Raw genomic sequence first — 15,000 nt, forward strand, 5'->3', positions numbered from 1 at the left:
TCAATAAAAATATGCCTCTTTATTGTTGAACAGTAGATGTGTTTCTACACTGAAATACTCATTATGATGTATTTCGGTCTGTTTCTCAGACCCCTCTCTCTCTCTCTCTCTCTCTCTGTCTCTCTCTCTCTCTCTCTCTCCCTCTCTCCCTCTCTCTCCTCTCTCTCTCTCTCTCTCTCTCTCTCTCCTCCCTCCCCTCCTGTCTCTCTCTCTCTCTCTCTCTCTCTCTCTCTCTCCCCCTCCCTGTCTCTCTCTCTCTCTCTCTCTCTCTCTCTCTCTCTCTCTCTCCCCCTCCCTGTCTCTCTCTCTCTCTCTCTCTCTCTCTCTCCCCCCTCCCTGTCCTCTCTCTCTCTCTCTCTCTCTCTCTCTCTCTCTCCCCTCCCTGTCTCTCTCTCTCTCTCTCTCCCCCTCCCTGTCTCTCTCTCTCTCTCTCTCCCTCCCTGTCTCTCTCTCTCTCTCTCTCTCTCTCTCTCTCTCTCTCTCTCCCTCCCTGTCTCTCTCTCTCTCTCTCTCCCCCCTCCCTGTCTCTCTCTCTCTCTCTCTCTCCCTCCCTGTCTCTCTCTCTCTCTCTCTCTCCCTCCCTGTCTCTCTCTCTCTCTCTCTCCCCCCTCCCTGTCTCTCTCTCTCTCCCTCCCTGTCTCTCTCTCTCTCTCTCTCTCTCTCTCTCTCTCTCCTCCCTCCTGTCTCTCTCTCTCTCTCTCTCCCCCTCCCTGTCTCTCTCTCTCTCTCTCTCTCTCCCTCCCTGTCTCTCTCTCTCTCTCTCCTCCCCTCCTGTCTCTCTCTCTCTCTCCCTCCCTGTCTCTCTCTTTCGTTCTCTCTCCATTCCATTCAATTCAATAAGCTTTATCCATTCAATTCAATAAGCTTTATTAAAAGCATGGCAAGACATCTTACAAAGCACACATACATCACCTTACAAAGCACACATACATCACCTTACAAAGCACACATACATCACCTTACAAAGCACACATACATCACCTTACAAAGCACACATACATCACCTTACAAAGCACACATACATCACCTTACAAAGCACACATACATCACCTTACAAAGCACACATACATCACCTTACAAAGCACACATACATCACCTTACAAAGCACACATACATCACCTTACAAAGCACACATACATCACCTTACAAAGCACACATACATCACCTTACAAAGCACACATACATCACCTTACAAAGCACACATACATCACCTTACAAAGCACACATACATCACCTTACAAAGCACACATACATCACCTTACAAAGCACACATACATCACCTTACAAAGCACACATACATCACCTTACAAAGCACACATACATCACCTTACAAAGCACACATACATCACCTTACAAAGCACACATACATCACCTTACAAAGCACACATACATCACCTTACAAAGCACACACACAGTATAGAACCTTATAAATCAACAATGATAGAAAGGAAATGATGACATCATAGAATGAAGAAAAACAGAAACAATGTAACAATAATAACTCCTCCTATTAGGCTAGAGTTTTGATTCTCCCTCTCCCCTCTCTCTCTCTCTCTCTCTCTCTCTCTCTATCTCTCTCTATCTCTTTCTCTAGGATGACTAAGCATTGTTTGTAATTTGTTGTGGTGGCATACCCTTTTTCTCATCTCTCTCTCTCTCTTTCTCTCTCTTCTCCCTCTCTCTCTGTCTCTAAAATTCTAAAAAATCTCCCCCCTTCCTCCCTTCCCTCCCCTCCCTCTCCTCCTCCAGGTGAGGGTAAGCTCCTGGCCGTAGACCTCCTCCAGGGCTCCCCCTCCTCCCCCTCCAGCCAGCCCCGCTCCCTGGAGCCCGTGACGGACACGCCCCTCCTCCAACACCTGCCGCTGAGGAAGACCCACTCTGACCTGGACGCCAGCCTGCCCCAGTCCCCCCCCGACCCCCCCCCGACCCTGGGCCTGATGGACCACTCCGGCCTGCTGTGCTCCAGCACCCCCCTCCCCTCCCAGTCATGGAACGGTCCGAAAGGGTCCACCTTCTCCCCCGGCACCTGGAACGAGGCGTATAGCTACACCATCACCCCCAGCCCTCTGGGGAAGGGCCCGCCCACCGCGCCCAAACAGCCGGGGGGGGGCATGATGGGAAGTGTAGGCGGGATAGGAGGAGGGCTGATGAGCTCGGGACTCTCATCGATGAGCTCCGGGTCGTCCCAGTCGCATTCTAGTTCGTTCACGTCGATATCGGACTCTGCCTCCTTCGCGGCCCATAGAGGGCTACACCACCTGGTCACAGGTGGGGGTGGGGGTGGGGGAGGGGGAGGGGGAGGGGGTGTTGTTGCCATGGGGATGATGGGGATGGGGAGGAGGAGCGAGACGGAGGGGGCGGCGGCTAGTCCCACGGGGGAGAGGAGGGGAGGAGAGAGAGCGACGGGGGGGGAGAGAGGGGTCGGAGGGGGGGAGAGGAGGGAGAGGTCAGCGCGGTCGGTCGCCGCGGCCAACGCGTTCAAGTTCCGCGAGCGCTCACTCTCCACGCCGACGGACTCCGGTTCCTTCTGCTCCTCGGAGAACGTCTGCGGAGGAGGAGGAGGAGGAGGAGGAGGAGCTGGTAACGTGACCGGTAACGGCGGTGGTGGTGTTATGGCGGAACTGCTGCACCCACGCAACGGGGGGGGCGAACGGGGGGAGAGCTACGCCCTCCTGTATCCAAGCGGCAGCTCCGAGGACAGCGCCAGCACGGACAACATCTCCGACTTCGGCCCGGACGGCCGCCTGCGCCTGCGCTCGCGCTCCATCTCCCTGAAGAAGCCCAAACGCAAACCCCCGCCGCCCGTACGCAGCGTCTCCCTCATGAAGAACCTCGGGGAGGTCGAAGGTCGCGTAGGGAGCCGCTACCGCGATGGACGACCCAAGAGCCTCCACATCCCCCGAGACCACCTCCAGGACGACTTCCAGCCCGACTTCCTCATGCCCTCCTCCTCCTCCTCTTCTTCCTTGTCCAACAAGGCTGGACACCTGGAGGAGATGCCTGAGCTGGGCCACCACATCCACGGCCACGGCGGGGCCGACAACCCCCCCCCCGCCCTGGACGTCCAGGGCCCCCTGGAGCGCGAGGCGTCCGAGCTGTCCTTCCCCGCCCACTGGCAACTGGGGGAGTGGAAGTCGAGCGACCCCTACAGGTCGCTGTCCGGCTCCAGCACGGCCACGGGCACCACGGTGATCGAGTGCATGAAGGTGAGAGGAAGCTCCTCCGAGTCTCTCCTGGACTCTCCTCCCTCCACATCCAGAGCCGCCTCCCCCTCCTCCCAGCTCTCCGTCGAGGCCGTCGAGACCCCCAAGGCCTCCTCCCCCTTCAGACCTCTCGGACTCATGTCCCCTTCCAGCGGCTACTCCAGCCAATCAGAGACGCCCACCCAGAGTGTCCCCGCCAATATGGGGGTCGCAGGGGGGACCCCGACCGGTCCTGGTTCCGCCGGGACACTGGGGTGTAAGATGCGCCCCAAAATCCCAGAGAGGAAGTCGTCGCTACCGGCGACGTCGCCCCGGGACCCGACGGCTCGCTACCGGCTGTCCTTCGAGATGCCCGTGAACGCCCACCTGGACCTGTCATCCATCAAGCCCAAGCAGAAGGCCAGCCGGCGCCACTCGGACACCTCCACCACCGCCAAGCCCGGCAAGCTCCCAAACCCCAACAGCGCCGCCGCGGCATCGCCCGCGGTTACCCAGAACGAACTGCGGAACATCCGCCTGCGCTCCGTGTCCCGGTCCGACCTGGCGGCCGACTGCCCCGACGGCGCCTCTGACATCATCGAGGAGGAGCAGGGTCGCGACCTCAGTCCCCCACCCGTCACCCCCGCCGTCGCCCCCAAACCCAAACCCCCCGTGGCCATGAAGCCCCCCTTACCCAAACGGCCGCTCAACCTCCTCCTGAAGTCTCCCTCGTCCTCCCCCCTGACCCCAGACTCCCCCCCGGCGTCCCCCGTGGACAGACCCTTGCCCTTAGGCAACATCTACATGGTGGTGAGGAAGCCTAAGCTGAAGAAACCCCACCCCCTCCACACCCCCACTTCAAGCCCCTGTGTGACCCCCGACACCCCCCAGCCCCTGTACGACCTCCCCTTCCTCCCTCACTCCCAGTCCCTCTACGACCTCCTCCCCCCTCTCCCGGACCCCCAGCCCCTCCTGGAGCACCCGGGGCTGGAGCTGGACTTCGACCCGGACTTGGAGCTCCGTCTCGGGCCGGAGGACGGCGGCTCGCTGCCCTCCCCCTGCAGCCAGGAGACCCAGGAGCTCCAGGACAAGAGCAAGACTCTCCCCAGCCGGATGACCATCTCCTGTCTGGCTGAGCTGGAGAAGAAGAGGCCCAAGGTATGCTGCATGACTGTAGACTGCAGAGATGTTTATTAGGTGTTTGCATTTTCACTAATTCGTGAGCTTAGAATGATAAGGTTCTATCTCCGTTTAGAATGATAAGGTTCTATCTCTGTTTAGAATGATAAGGTTCTATCTCCGTTTAGAATGATAAGGTTCTATCTCCGTTTAGAATGATAAGGTTCTATCTCCGTTTAGAATGATAAGGTTCTATCTCCGTTTAGAATGATAAGGTTCTATCTCCGTTTAGGGCAGTTCAGAGATATTGAGCGTCAAAGTTTTTACATCCCATTATGTTTTGTGAGATGGAACCTTTGTATTTTATGAATTACTAACTCAAAAATGTCAACATTTTAAAAACAACACCACACAGGCATTAATAAACACCTAATGGATCAGATTATGTAAAAAACTCAATTTTGACAAAAATGGAGATAGAACCTTATAACTCTAACGTCACGAATTGGCAATGCAACAAACAGTATTGTGAGTTGGACAAGAAGAACCCCAAGGTTTGTTTGTTTGTTTGGATCCACCATTAGATACAGCAGATATGCAGTAGCTATTCTTCCTGGGGTCCTCATACCATACTTTAAAAAATATATATCATCTTAAACACTTAAATACAGACAATACACTTCCATAACATTCATACATACATACATACATACATACATACATACATACATACATTAGCCCTATTATTTACATGTACATGTTTAGTTGAAGACAACTTAATAACGAAACTTAATAACGAAATAAAGAAAAATAATACAGAAAGAAAAGTGGAGAGACAAAAACATAACTCTCCTTACCCTTGGGATCACAAGATCAAGCTCAATTCACCAGTGAGAAACCAGTGAGAAAGGTTTGAGAAAGGTTTGCTGAATGACTGCAGACTGCAGAGATGTTTATTAGGTGTTTGCATTTTCTCTAATTGGCAATGATGCAACAAACAGTATTTGACTCTGTTTGTATCCAAAGCTGCTTCCCTGCTCTAACCCTAACCCAACTGAGCCAAACAGGACCGTTGTATTCTATATGCAACCTGCCTGTATTGTTTAATGTGTATTCTCTGTGATTATATTAGTGTATCAATTTGTCTATTTGTTTATAAAGGATATTCTCTATGCACATATTCTAGGCTTCTATTTATAATAATAATAATAATAATAATAATAATAATAATACATTAGACTTATATAGCGCTTTTCTAGACACTCAAAGACACTTTACAAACTGAAAAGTTTGAGTAGTAGCTAATAATAAAAAAGAAACAACAAATAAATAAAATTAAGTATAGGTATTAATATATATATATATAGTATTAATTAATTATTGACTAAATCTAAGTCTAGGTCTCTTTGTAAGACAATCTGTATACTATTTGTCTGTTGTGTATAATTGTTATGATTCTGTTCTATTCAATTTGATGCAACGCTAGTTGTCCTTAAAGACTCTCTACTAACCATGGTTCTCTAGATCTATCTATCTACCCTCCCTCCACCCCCACCCAGAGACCTTTGGACTGTCTGGACATGAACACTTGAACACTTTTTGCACTTCTTATATTTATATTATTTATGACTCGTGCACACATGATGTTGGTTTGCACTGTCTTGTCCTGTCTTGCACCTGTCCTGCTGTAAACCGTGCTCCACTGTCCCAAACCAACATGTTTACATGTCGTCATGGCAATAACATCATCTGATTCTGATTCTGATTCTGGTTCTGATTCTGATTCTGATTCTGATTCTGATTCTGATTCTGGTTCTGATTCTGATTCTGATTCTGATTCTGATTCTGGTTCTGGTTCTGATTCTGATTCTGATTCTGATTCTGATTCTGATTCTGATTCTGGTTCTGATTCTGGTTCTGATTCTGATTCTGATTCTGATTCTGATTCTGATTCTGATTCTGATTCTGATTCTGGTTCTGATTCTGGTTCTGGTTCTGGTTCTGGTTCTGATTCTGATTCTGATTCTGGTTCTGATTCTGATTCTGATTCTGATTCTGATTCTGATTCTGATTCTGGTTCTGGTTCTGATTCTGATTCTGATTCTGGTTCTGATTCTGATTCTGATTCTGATTCTGATTCTGATTCTGATTCTGGTTCTGATTCTGATTCTGGTTCTGGTTCTGATTCTGATTCTGGTTCTGATTCTGATTCTGATTCTGATTCTGATTCTGGTTCTGATTCTGATTCTGATTCTGGTTCTGATTCTGATTCTGATTCTGATTCTGATTCTGATTCTGGTTCTGATTCTGGTTCTGGTTCTGATTCTGATTCTGATTCTGATTCTGGTTCTGATTCTGGTTCTGATTGTTTGTTTATTGTTTCTCCTCTGAAGGTTCCTCCTCCGGTTCCCAAGAAGCCCAACGTGCTCCTGCTCATCCCCTCGTGCTCCCCGGGCCGGGCCAACGGAACCAACGGTACCAACGGGACTGGAGACAGACACGGGTCCCAGACGGACAGACACGGACCCCAGACGGACAGCCCCCTGGGCCTGCGGTCCCCCGTGGGAGGAGTCTTCCCTCCGGAGGACATGTCCTATAAGGAGGTGGACAACCACCTGGGGACAGATGACGAGAGCTCCAAGGAGTCTTCACTGCAGGACTCCTTCCTGACGGACCTGGAGGGCAGAGTGACCAGCAGCTCCTGGACCAGGACAGAGACAGAGACAGGTATCATAAGAGTGTCCATCTCAGAGACAGGTACCATAAGAGTGTCCATCTCAGAGACAGGTACCATGGTGGGATGGGGTTAGGGTTAGGGTTAGGACAGAGACAGGTACCACGATGGGATGGGAATGGGGGGAGGCTGGTGGAGGTAGGAATCGGAGGATCACACATAATAATAATAATAATAATAATAATACATTAGACTTATATAGCGCTTTTCTAGACACTCAAAGACGCTTTACAAACTGAAAAGATAGAGTAGTAAAATAAAACTAAACAAAAATGTTTATATGTATAACAGAAAGTATATGGGTCTAATACATTTTTAGATGACTAAATCTAAATCTAAAAATGTGTGGCGTCACTGCTAACAGTGAATATCATGCTGACCTGAAAGAAAGAGAATGTGTGTGTGTGTGTGTGTGTGTGCATGTGTATGTGTGTGTGTGAGTGACATATAATGCAGCATATAATGTTGTTAGAAGACCCCCCGTAGATCCAACAAACTAACTAACGCGTCATGTTGACCCAGCAGAAGGCGTGGCTGACGAGAGCGTGGAGGAGGAGAGACGAGGGAAGACGGAACTCCACATCACAGAGGAGACGGATGAGGATGGGTCTGCACACACACCTACCACACACACCACGGAGGACCTGTTCACCATCATACACAGGTATGCCAACACACACACACACACACACACACACACACACACACACACACACACACACCCACACCCACACACACACACACACACACACACACACACACACACACACACACACACACACAGTGAGTGAAACAGTATTTTATGATCATATAATTTATTCAAAAAATCACACCAAATTACCATCAGCTGAAAATCATTAATGATCAGCAACCAAAGAAATATATCTTGGTAGTTTCTAAGATACAGTATCTTAATAGTTTCTAAGCATGTTCCTTAGCAACGACACGATGTCCACGATTTTCTAAGCACCAAAATAGACTGTTATTGAAACAAACACTGTTGAACACTCTTATCTGTGAGCTTCTTTGTTTCATTATGCCTTGAAGCCTTGCTTTTAAACCTGTGACACAATGTCATTTCGTAACGGATTCTAAATAAAATTATACAACAGTTAGTTCCGACCAAGTAATTTGATTGGACAAGAGGCATTCCATGAGTTACGATATACAGTATAACAGCACTAGGACTTTTAACTATATGCATCACTCCGCCGCACAGATGTTCTACTAAATGACCGTTAATTAGACTACATGTTTGTGTTCAGGTTACTAGGCAACAGTCCATTTGAAGTTCAGTTGCAGAACTATTTTTATTTTATTTTTATGATTAAATAAACAAACAAATCATAATCTGTTGTCGCTTATTACTGTTAACTAATAAATCGCGCTGTAAAACTGTTGTATAAAAGCAATATCACACTCGAGGTCGTGCTGTTATACTGAATATCAGCACGGCTGTGATCGTCTTCGGTACTCGGCCTGCGGCCTCGTACCTACGACCCAATCACAGCCGTGCTGATATTCAGTATAACACACTCCCTCTCGTGTGATATTATTGCTTAAGTATTCCAACTAATCATCCAGCCAGAATGATGCCCAGGTTCTTATTGTGTTTCTTAGCAACAGCAAAGGTGTTTTCTGAACAGACTTTCTGTGAATAGACTTTTAGTAGGCAAGGAGAATGCAACAATGGAAAGAACTATTTTGAATGTATTGTGTTTAAATTAATGTACAGTATATGTTGACAAATAAACGGACAAAATAGAAATACAACTAATTTCATTCGTTATGATGTGATAGTATCAATCCAGGGTCCTTGAAGTCCTTGAAAGTTTGTGCATTTGAGAAAAACAAATCAAGGTCTTAAAAGTTTTTGAAAATAGACATGGGTCATTGAAAGTGCTTGAATTCCCCTCTCTCTCTCTCTCTCTCTCTCTCTCTCTCTCTCTCTCTCTCTCTCTCTCTCTCTCTCTCTCTCTCTCTCTCTCTCTCTAAAAAGAAAATATATATACAGTATATTCATTTTTTTTTTACTTATTTACTCGTCAACTAGTAAATAAGTCTCTGTATTGCTTAACTTGACACATATCATCACAATATATTGTTTTGCTGTGCTGTGGTAGAGAAGGCAAGAGACCATCTAGTGTTCACACATTCAAGCCTCTCTTTTTAATTGTTGTCTGTGAGCGGATAGTTCCTATTATATAAATTCTCATCTAGATCTGTCTCAAACTATGCCGTGTTGGGTCCTTGAATTTGAGGGAATTGAGTCTTGAAAGGTGGTTGAATTTGATGTTTCAGAAGGTGTGGGAACCCTGTCAATCAATCAATCAATCAACTTTACATTTCCTCCTCCTCTCTCTCCTCCTCCCTCTTTCCTCCATCCTTCCTCGTTCCTCCTCCTCTCTCTCCTCCTCCCTCTTTCCTCCATCCTCCCTCATTCCTCCTCCTCTCTCTCCTCCTCCCTCTTTCCTCCATCCTCCCTCTTTCCTCCTTCTCCTCTCCTCCAGGTCAAAGAGGAAAGTTCTGGGTCGCAAGGAGCCGTCCGACTCGTTCGGCAGCCGGCAGAGCCTGGTGTCCCCGGTCAAGCACAGCAGCAACAGCGGCGGTGACCTCCGAACCCTGACCCTGGGCAGCACGCCGAGGTCCAGCTCGCGCAACGACACCTTCATGGCGCTGCTCCAGAAGAAAGGCAGCAAGTCGTCGGCCAGCGGAGGGGCGCGAGTCTCCGCCATGGAACTCCTCAAGAGCACAAACCCCCTGGCGCGACGCGTCACAGAGTTCTCCTCTTCGTCATCCTCTTCATCATCACCCCAACAGGACGGAGGAGGGGGAGGGGGAGGGGGAGGAGGAGGGGGAGGAGGAGGAGGAGGAGAAGAAGCAACCGGAGATATGCTCAACAAACCACCCCAGGACCACTGAGTAGAGAAGGATGGATTGTGTTTCTGACCGAACCGTTGACTTGTGACCGTCCGACTGGACAAACTCAACCACTGACTGACCGTTTAGAAGTCGTGTTTTTTGAACATCCGTCCCATTGTGAAGGGTCTCGTTTTGCTCTGAGGGTCTCTCCCTCGGTCTGGACGTGGAGGAGGGGGAGGAGGGGGAGGAGGTGTGTTTTGAGTTCATGCTTCTTCTTCTTCCAGGGTTTTCTCCTGGTTTTACTTTGCGGTGTGTGAGTGGCAGAGGGCTGAGAGAGTGGTGCTCCGTTTGCTCCAGGTTTGTGTCAAAGGAACTATTTGAGTCTCCATGAGGAGTTAGAGCCAATAGAACATGTACCCCATCATTGGCAACACTCTTCTAAACACACCACTCTGGCAGGAGGATATTGGTGATAAAGACAGGAAGTAGGAGGCTAGGTGATAGTGAGTGTTGCCTAGGAAGGGAGAGACTGGACATCTCCTTGGTCCCAGAAGAAGCCTGAATGTATGACTCTTCAGACCCGGTGTGGAAAGAAACGATACAGAAACACCCTATAATGTAATGGTACACACCGGAAACCATAGCAACAAAACCAATATCTTAATGTCTACTGTATGGTAAACTTATTACCATAGCAACAACTACACCAGTATCTAATATCTACTAGTACTGTATGGTAAAGTAGTCATAGCAACAACAACACTGATATCTACAGTACGACACCAGGTCATACAGAGAATATTGAGCGTACAGTAAAACTGTATGACGAAGGAGTTAAATCCTTTGGAGCTTTTGAAGTCTTTAGAAGTCGTAGCGAAAAGTGTGTCGTCTTATTTCCGACCGTCACAGTAAAAAGGTAAACAGTTACGGTAGTTGTAAACATTCCACAGTGGATAGCGAGAGAAGGTTCCGGAACCCCCCCCCTCCCCCCCCGTACGTTTGAATCAAAGCACTAAAGAGTTAGTTTACAAGACACCCCGCTCGTGTCGATTTGTTCGTTGATTTGTTGATTTGTCTTTCATACAAGATAGAAGGCCATATATACGTTTTCTTGGATTGTATTTAACCTGTACAAAGCTGTATATACTATATACCATATAAACTGACTATCTTCTATATCCTGGGAAGTGTTTGGACAAGGACAGAGTGGACAGTGAGACAGACTGCCTATGTGATGGAGTTTGACACTAGCGTGTCACACAGGATCAAACCAACCAGAGGAGCTCCCACAATGCAACACAAGCCCGAACCCCCCCACGGATCTCCTCACACTGCCAACGGGGTGTGTGTGTGTGTGTGTGTGTGTGTGTGTGTGTGTGTGTGTGTGTGTGTGCGTGTGTGTGTGTGTGTGTGTCTACACAGGAAATGATAACCAAATCCAGCAGAAGCGAGGGGGGGGGCGGCACAGAACGACAGACGAACCCTGCAGATTTTCTTGACGGAGAGTATGAAGCACGGGTTGGTTTTATTAAACAGGGTTTTTCGACTGACTCGGGTCTCTGCTAGACCAAAGGACCGTTACGCCACGGACAGATCAGAGGGGAGCGGTTCGACAGCCAGCCTGGACTGCTGTGGCGTTCTGACACATTCTGGAATGAAGGCGGGAGAGTTCTCATTCTGGAATTCTGGAACCAAGAGGATTGTGGAACTGTGACACTGTGACACACACACACCTAGAACAGCCCAGGGACACAGCTACACACACGGCATGCTGGGAAGGATACGGATGCACCCCCCTCTTGTCCTCCATCCTTCTTTTCACACACTCTGTCCATTCTGCTGAGATGATGCTGCTGCAGACTGCTGCACCCTCTCTCCTCTCTCTCCCTCTCTCCCTCCTGGCTTTAACCACGTGGCCCATCTGTCACTCCCTGCCCCACAGTGCAGCCTCTCTCCTCCCCTTCCCCTCTCCTCCCACGCCCCTCCCCCTCTCCTCTACCCCTCCCCTCCCCCTCTACCCCCCCCCCCCCGTCCTCCCCCCTTTACCTCTTCTCTACACCCCCCCCCCCCTCCTCCTCCTCCTCCTCTCCCCTCCTCATTCACTCTATGCATCTGAACCTCGCGAGGGACGTGGGATGAATGTCAATGAATGGACCGTGTTACGTTCAAGAGTGCTACGTTGCTACGTTGCTCAAATGTTCCTGAATTCGCTTCCTCCTCCTCCTCCTGCTTCCTCCCTCTCTCAGCCAAATATATGAACCTGGGTCTCTTTCTTTCGTCTGCGTCCCTCCATCCACGTCGTTACAAGGGAAATAGGAACGGTGGATGAACAAACAGACAGACAGACAGAGACCAGGGGGACAGTGTCTGAATGTGTACGTGGAGAACAGTGGGTCTCTGAACCTGTCCCTGCCCTGAGCTAAACCCCAATCTCTTATTCTCCATGCTCATGTCCTGTGTAGACATTCCGTGGTGAGTTCCGTTGCTGTGTTCTCTAAAGGTTCTAAGAACTCCTTTCACCCCAAGATTTCATTCCGGAACCGTTCCCTACTCCTCCTGGCTCCTGGCTGGGCGCTTCTCTGGCTCGCAATCAGAACACACACATACACACTCCCCTGGTGCTACTGAGCCAGAGCGCCCCCTGTCGACAGAGAGAGGGATCACACCATGCGAAGCTTGTTGTCCTGATTGCCTCTGTGGTGATGTCGTAGAGCAAACGGAACATTCTGGACACTCTCTTTCTTATTGCGGTTCATTCAGGTGATCCGACAACGTATAAAGACATGAAAACAGAAAACGTAAATTATCACATTTATGACTAGTCAAGTGACGCTTGTTTTAAATATTTAGTGAATGAAACTAAAAGAAAAAAAGACGTATGAAATTCAGTGTTTGTTTGCCTTGTGTATCGGCGTGAAGCCTCGTTGTTTGAGCCGCCATGGTGTTCCACTTCCTTAGAGGTATGCAGAGTCGCTATCATTTACCTTTTCTGTTATATGAAGTACTAGGGTTATTACGGTAATGATAAACCCCCATAAATACTATGGTAAACCCCCATAAAAACTATGGTTATTACAGTAATGGTAAGTCATATAAAATACTTATGCTTATTACAGTAATGACCATGATCCCTATAAAATACTATAGTTATTACGGTAATGGTCATTCGTATATATATAAAGTACTAGGGGTATTACGGTAGTGGTAAATCCTATAAAGTACTATGGGTATTATGATAACACTCATCCAGGTAAATGTTTTTTATAGGCTGTGTCCCTACAAACAGGTACAATAGGAGAGAGTGTGGGGGGGGGAGAGAAAAAGGGTATAAGGTAGAAATAGGACCAATATCTGACCCCAGACCTGACCTGACGTATGCAGATGTTCCAGCTCAACCAATAGAGGCCCTGGATATGGCAATGCTCCTACTGGTTAAACACTTCTATTGTCACTGTCGGTTTTAATCTACATAGCAGTGCGTGACGTTAGAATTATACGGTTCTAATCTCCATTTTTGTCAAAATTTAGTTTTTCACATACTCTGATCCATTAGGTGTTTATTAATGCCTATGTGGTGTTATTTTTTTAAATGTTGAAATTTTTGAGTTAGTAATTCATAAAATACAAAGGTTCCATCTCACAAAACATAATGGAATGTCAAAACTTTGACGCTCAATATCTCTGATCTACCCTAGACGGAGATAGAACCTTATCATTCTAAACGGAGATAGAACCTTATCATTCTAAACTCACGATGTGGCTCTAGATAGCGATGTCTATGTTTATGTCTGTGCTGGAGGTAAACATGGGAGGACAGGCTCATTGTAATGCACGGTATGGAACGAGGAACGCATTAGTGAGTCCGTCCTCCGGGTTCTACCTCCACCAGCCTCCCCAGACAGAACATCAGGGGTGGCCTTCACGCCTGCTTCCTCTCCTCGCTCCCCATCCTAGGGTGTGACTCATCGGGGTAACTTTAACGCTGTTCCCCCTCTCCATACAGAGGGATAAAAGACTGGAAAAACAGAAAGAGATGGAGAGAGAGAGAGAGAGGGCTAATTGTCCCGAGAACCACTGGTGGACTCAGGGGGGGGCAGGGGGGGCGTCTTAAGTGCCCTTTTGAGTGGCGAAAATGAGAGGACGTGCCCTATTGGTGCCCCTCCAATGGTCTAAACTTGACCATGTGCCCCCACAGTTGAAAAACGTCGCACTAAAGTGCCCTTTTGAGTGGCAAAATGAGAGGATGTGCCCTATTGGCTGCCCTCCCAATGGTCTAAACTTGACCATGTGCACTGATGGGGTCCCATGTTGTGCAGTAGGTGCCCTTTCTTTCTTTTCGCCCCCCCTGCCCTTCAAACAGCCTGAGTGTAGTTGTGTCGTGTAGAACGGCACTCTGCTTCAGAATCAAACAGCCACAGAACAAGAAGCTGCTACAGACAGCGTGTAAACAGCAAGGACCATCTGGTTGTCATGACACGAAACAAATCTTCAATCCCAGAAAGCTATTCTACAGTGTAACTCTGTATATATACACCGCATATCATGTAATTAAGACTTACATTTGTTCAGATTGAATATAGAGCTGTATGACAGTATGATCAATATACTGGTGAAATACTCTTAACAGAGGAATATTATTATATCAGTAAGACTGCTTTATGGAAGGGTTAGGGTTAGAGGTGGTTTGGAGCCACGCTCTCGTGACTGGTAGCCCTGCCGGAGACATCTCAACCTCAAGTGTCGCCCACACAGATCTGTGGAAACCCAGTCTGTCACATAATGTACGACTCTGAATTATTCCCTTTCGATTACCAGATCCAAACAAAGCTTTTACATAAATATAAATATGCCCCCCCCTACCCCAACGAGACAAGATGGTGGTTGGAGGGGTTGCTTGAACGAGAGAGAGAAAGAGAGAGATAGTAAGAGTCGAGAGTTCTTGGAATTCTTCTATTTTTGTTAAGTTTCATTGGAAGGACATATTTAAGGTATTCTGCGTACGTGCATACATACAGTATATTAACCACCTGAGTTTCGGATCCAGCAGTCGGACATGTAGCGCTGGGTGTTCACCCCTATGCTGCTTGTCTTGCCGATGTGATG

At 48.1% G+C, this 15,000-nt stretch overlaps 1 protein-coding gene across 1 annotated transcript in view; it reads left to right on the top strand.

The window, feature by feature from the left end:
• The window catches only part of nhsl2 (NHS-like 2), a gene marked incomplete at both ends in the record, with an annotated part of 53,486 nt that extends 43,529 nt beyond the window's left edge, over positions 1-9,957 (top strand). The window contains 4 exons of the mRNA XM_080543108.1: positions 1,750-4,340; positions 6,695-7,028; positions 7,561-7,699; positions 9,546-9,957. Of these exons, the coding sequence (XP_080399234.1) occupies positions 1,750-4,340; positions 6,695-7,028; positions 7,561-7,699; positions 9,546-9,957 (3,476 nt within the window). The remainder of the gene's footprint in view (positions 1-1,749; positions 4,341-6,694; positions 7,029-7,560; positions 7,700-9,545) is intronic.
• Between the last annotated feature and the right edge of the window lie 5,043 nt (positions 9,958-15,000).

This window comes from Nansenia antarctica (genome assembly GCF_963989245.1).
Source record: "Nansenia antarctica genome assembly, chromosome: 12".
NCBI lineage: Eukaryota > Metazoa > Chordata > Actinopteri > Argentiniformes > Microstomatidae > Nansenia > Nansenia antarctica.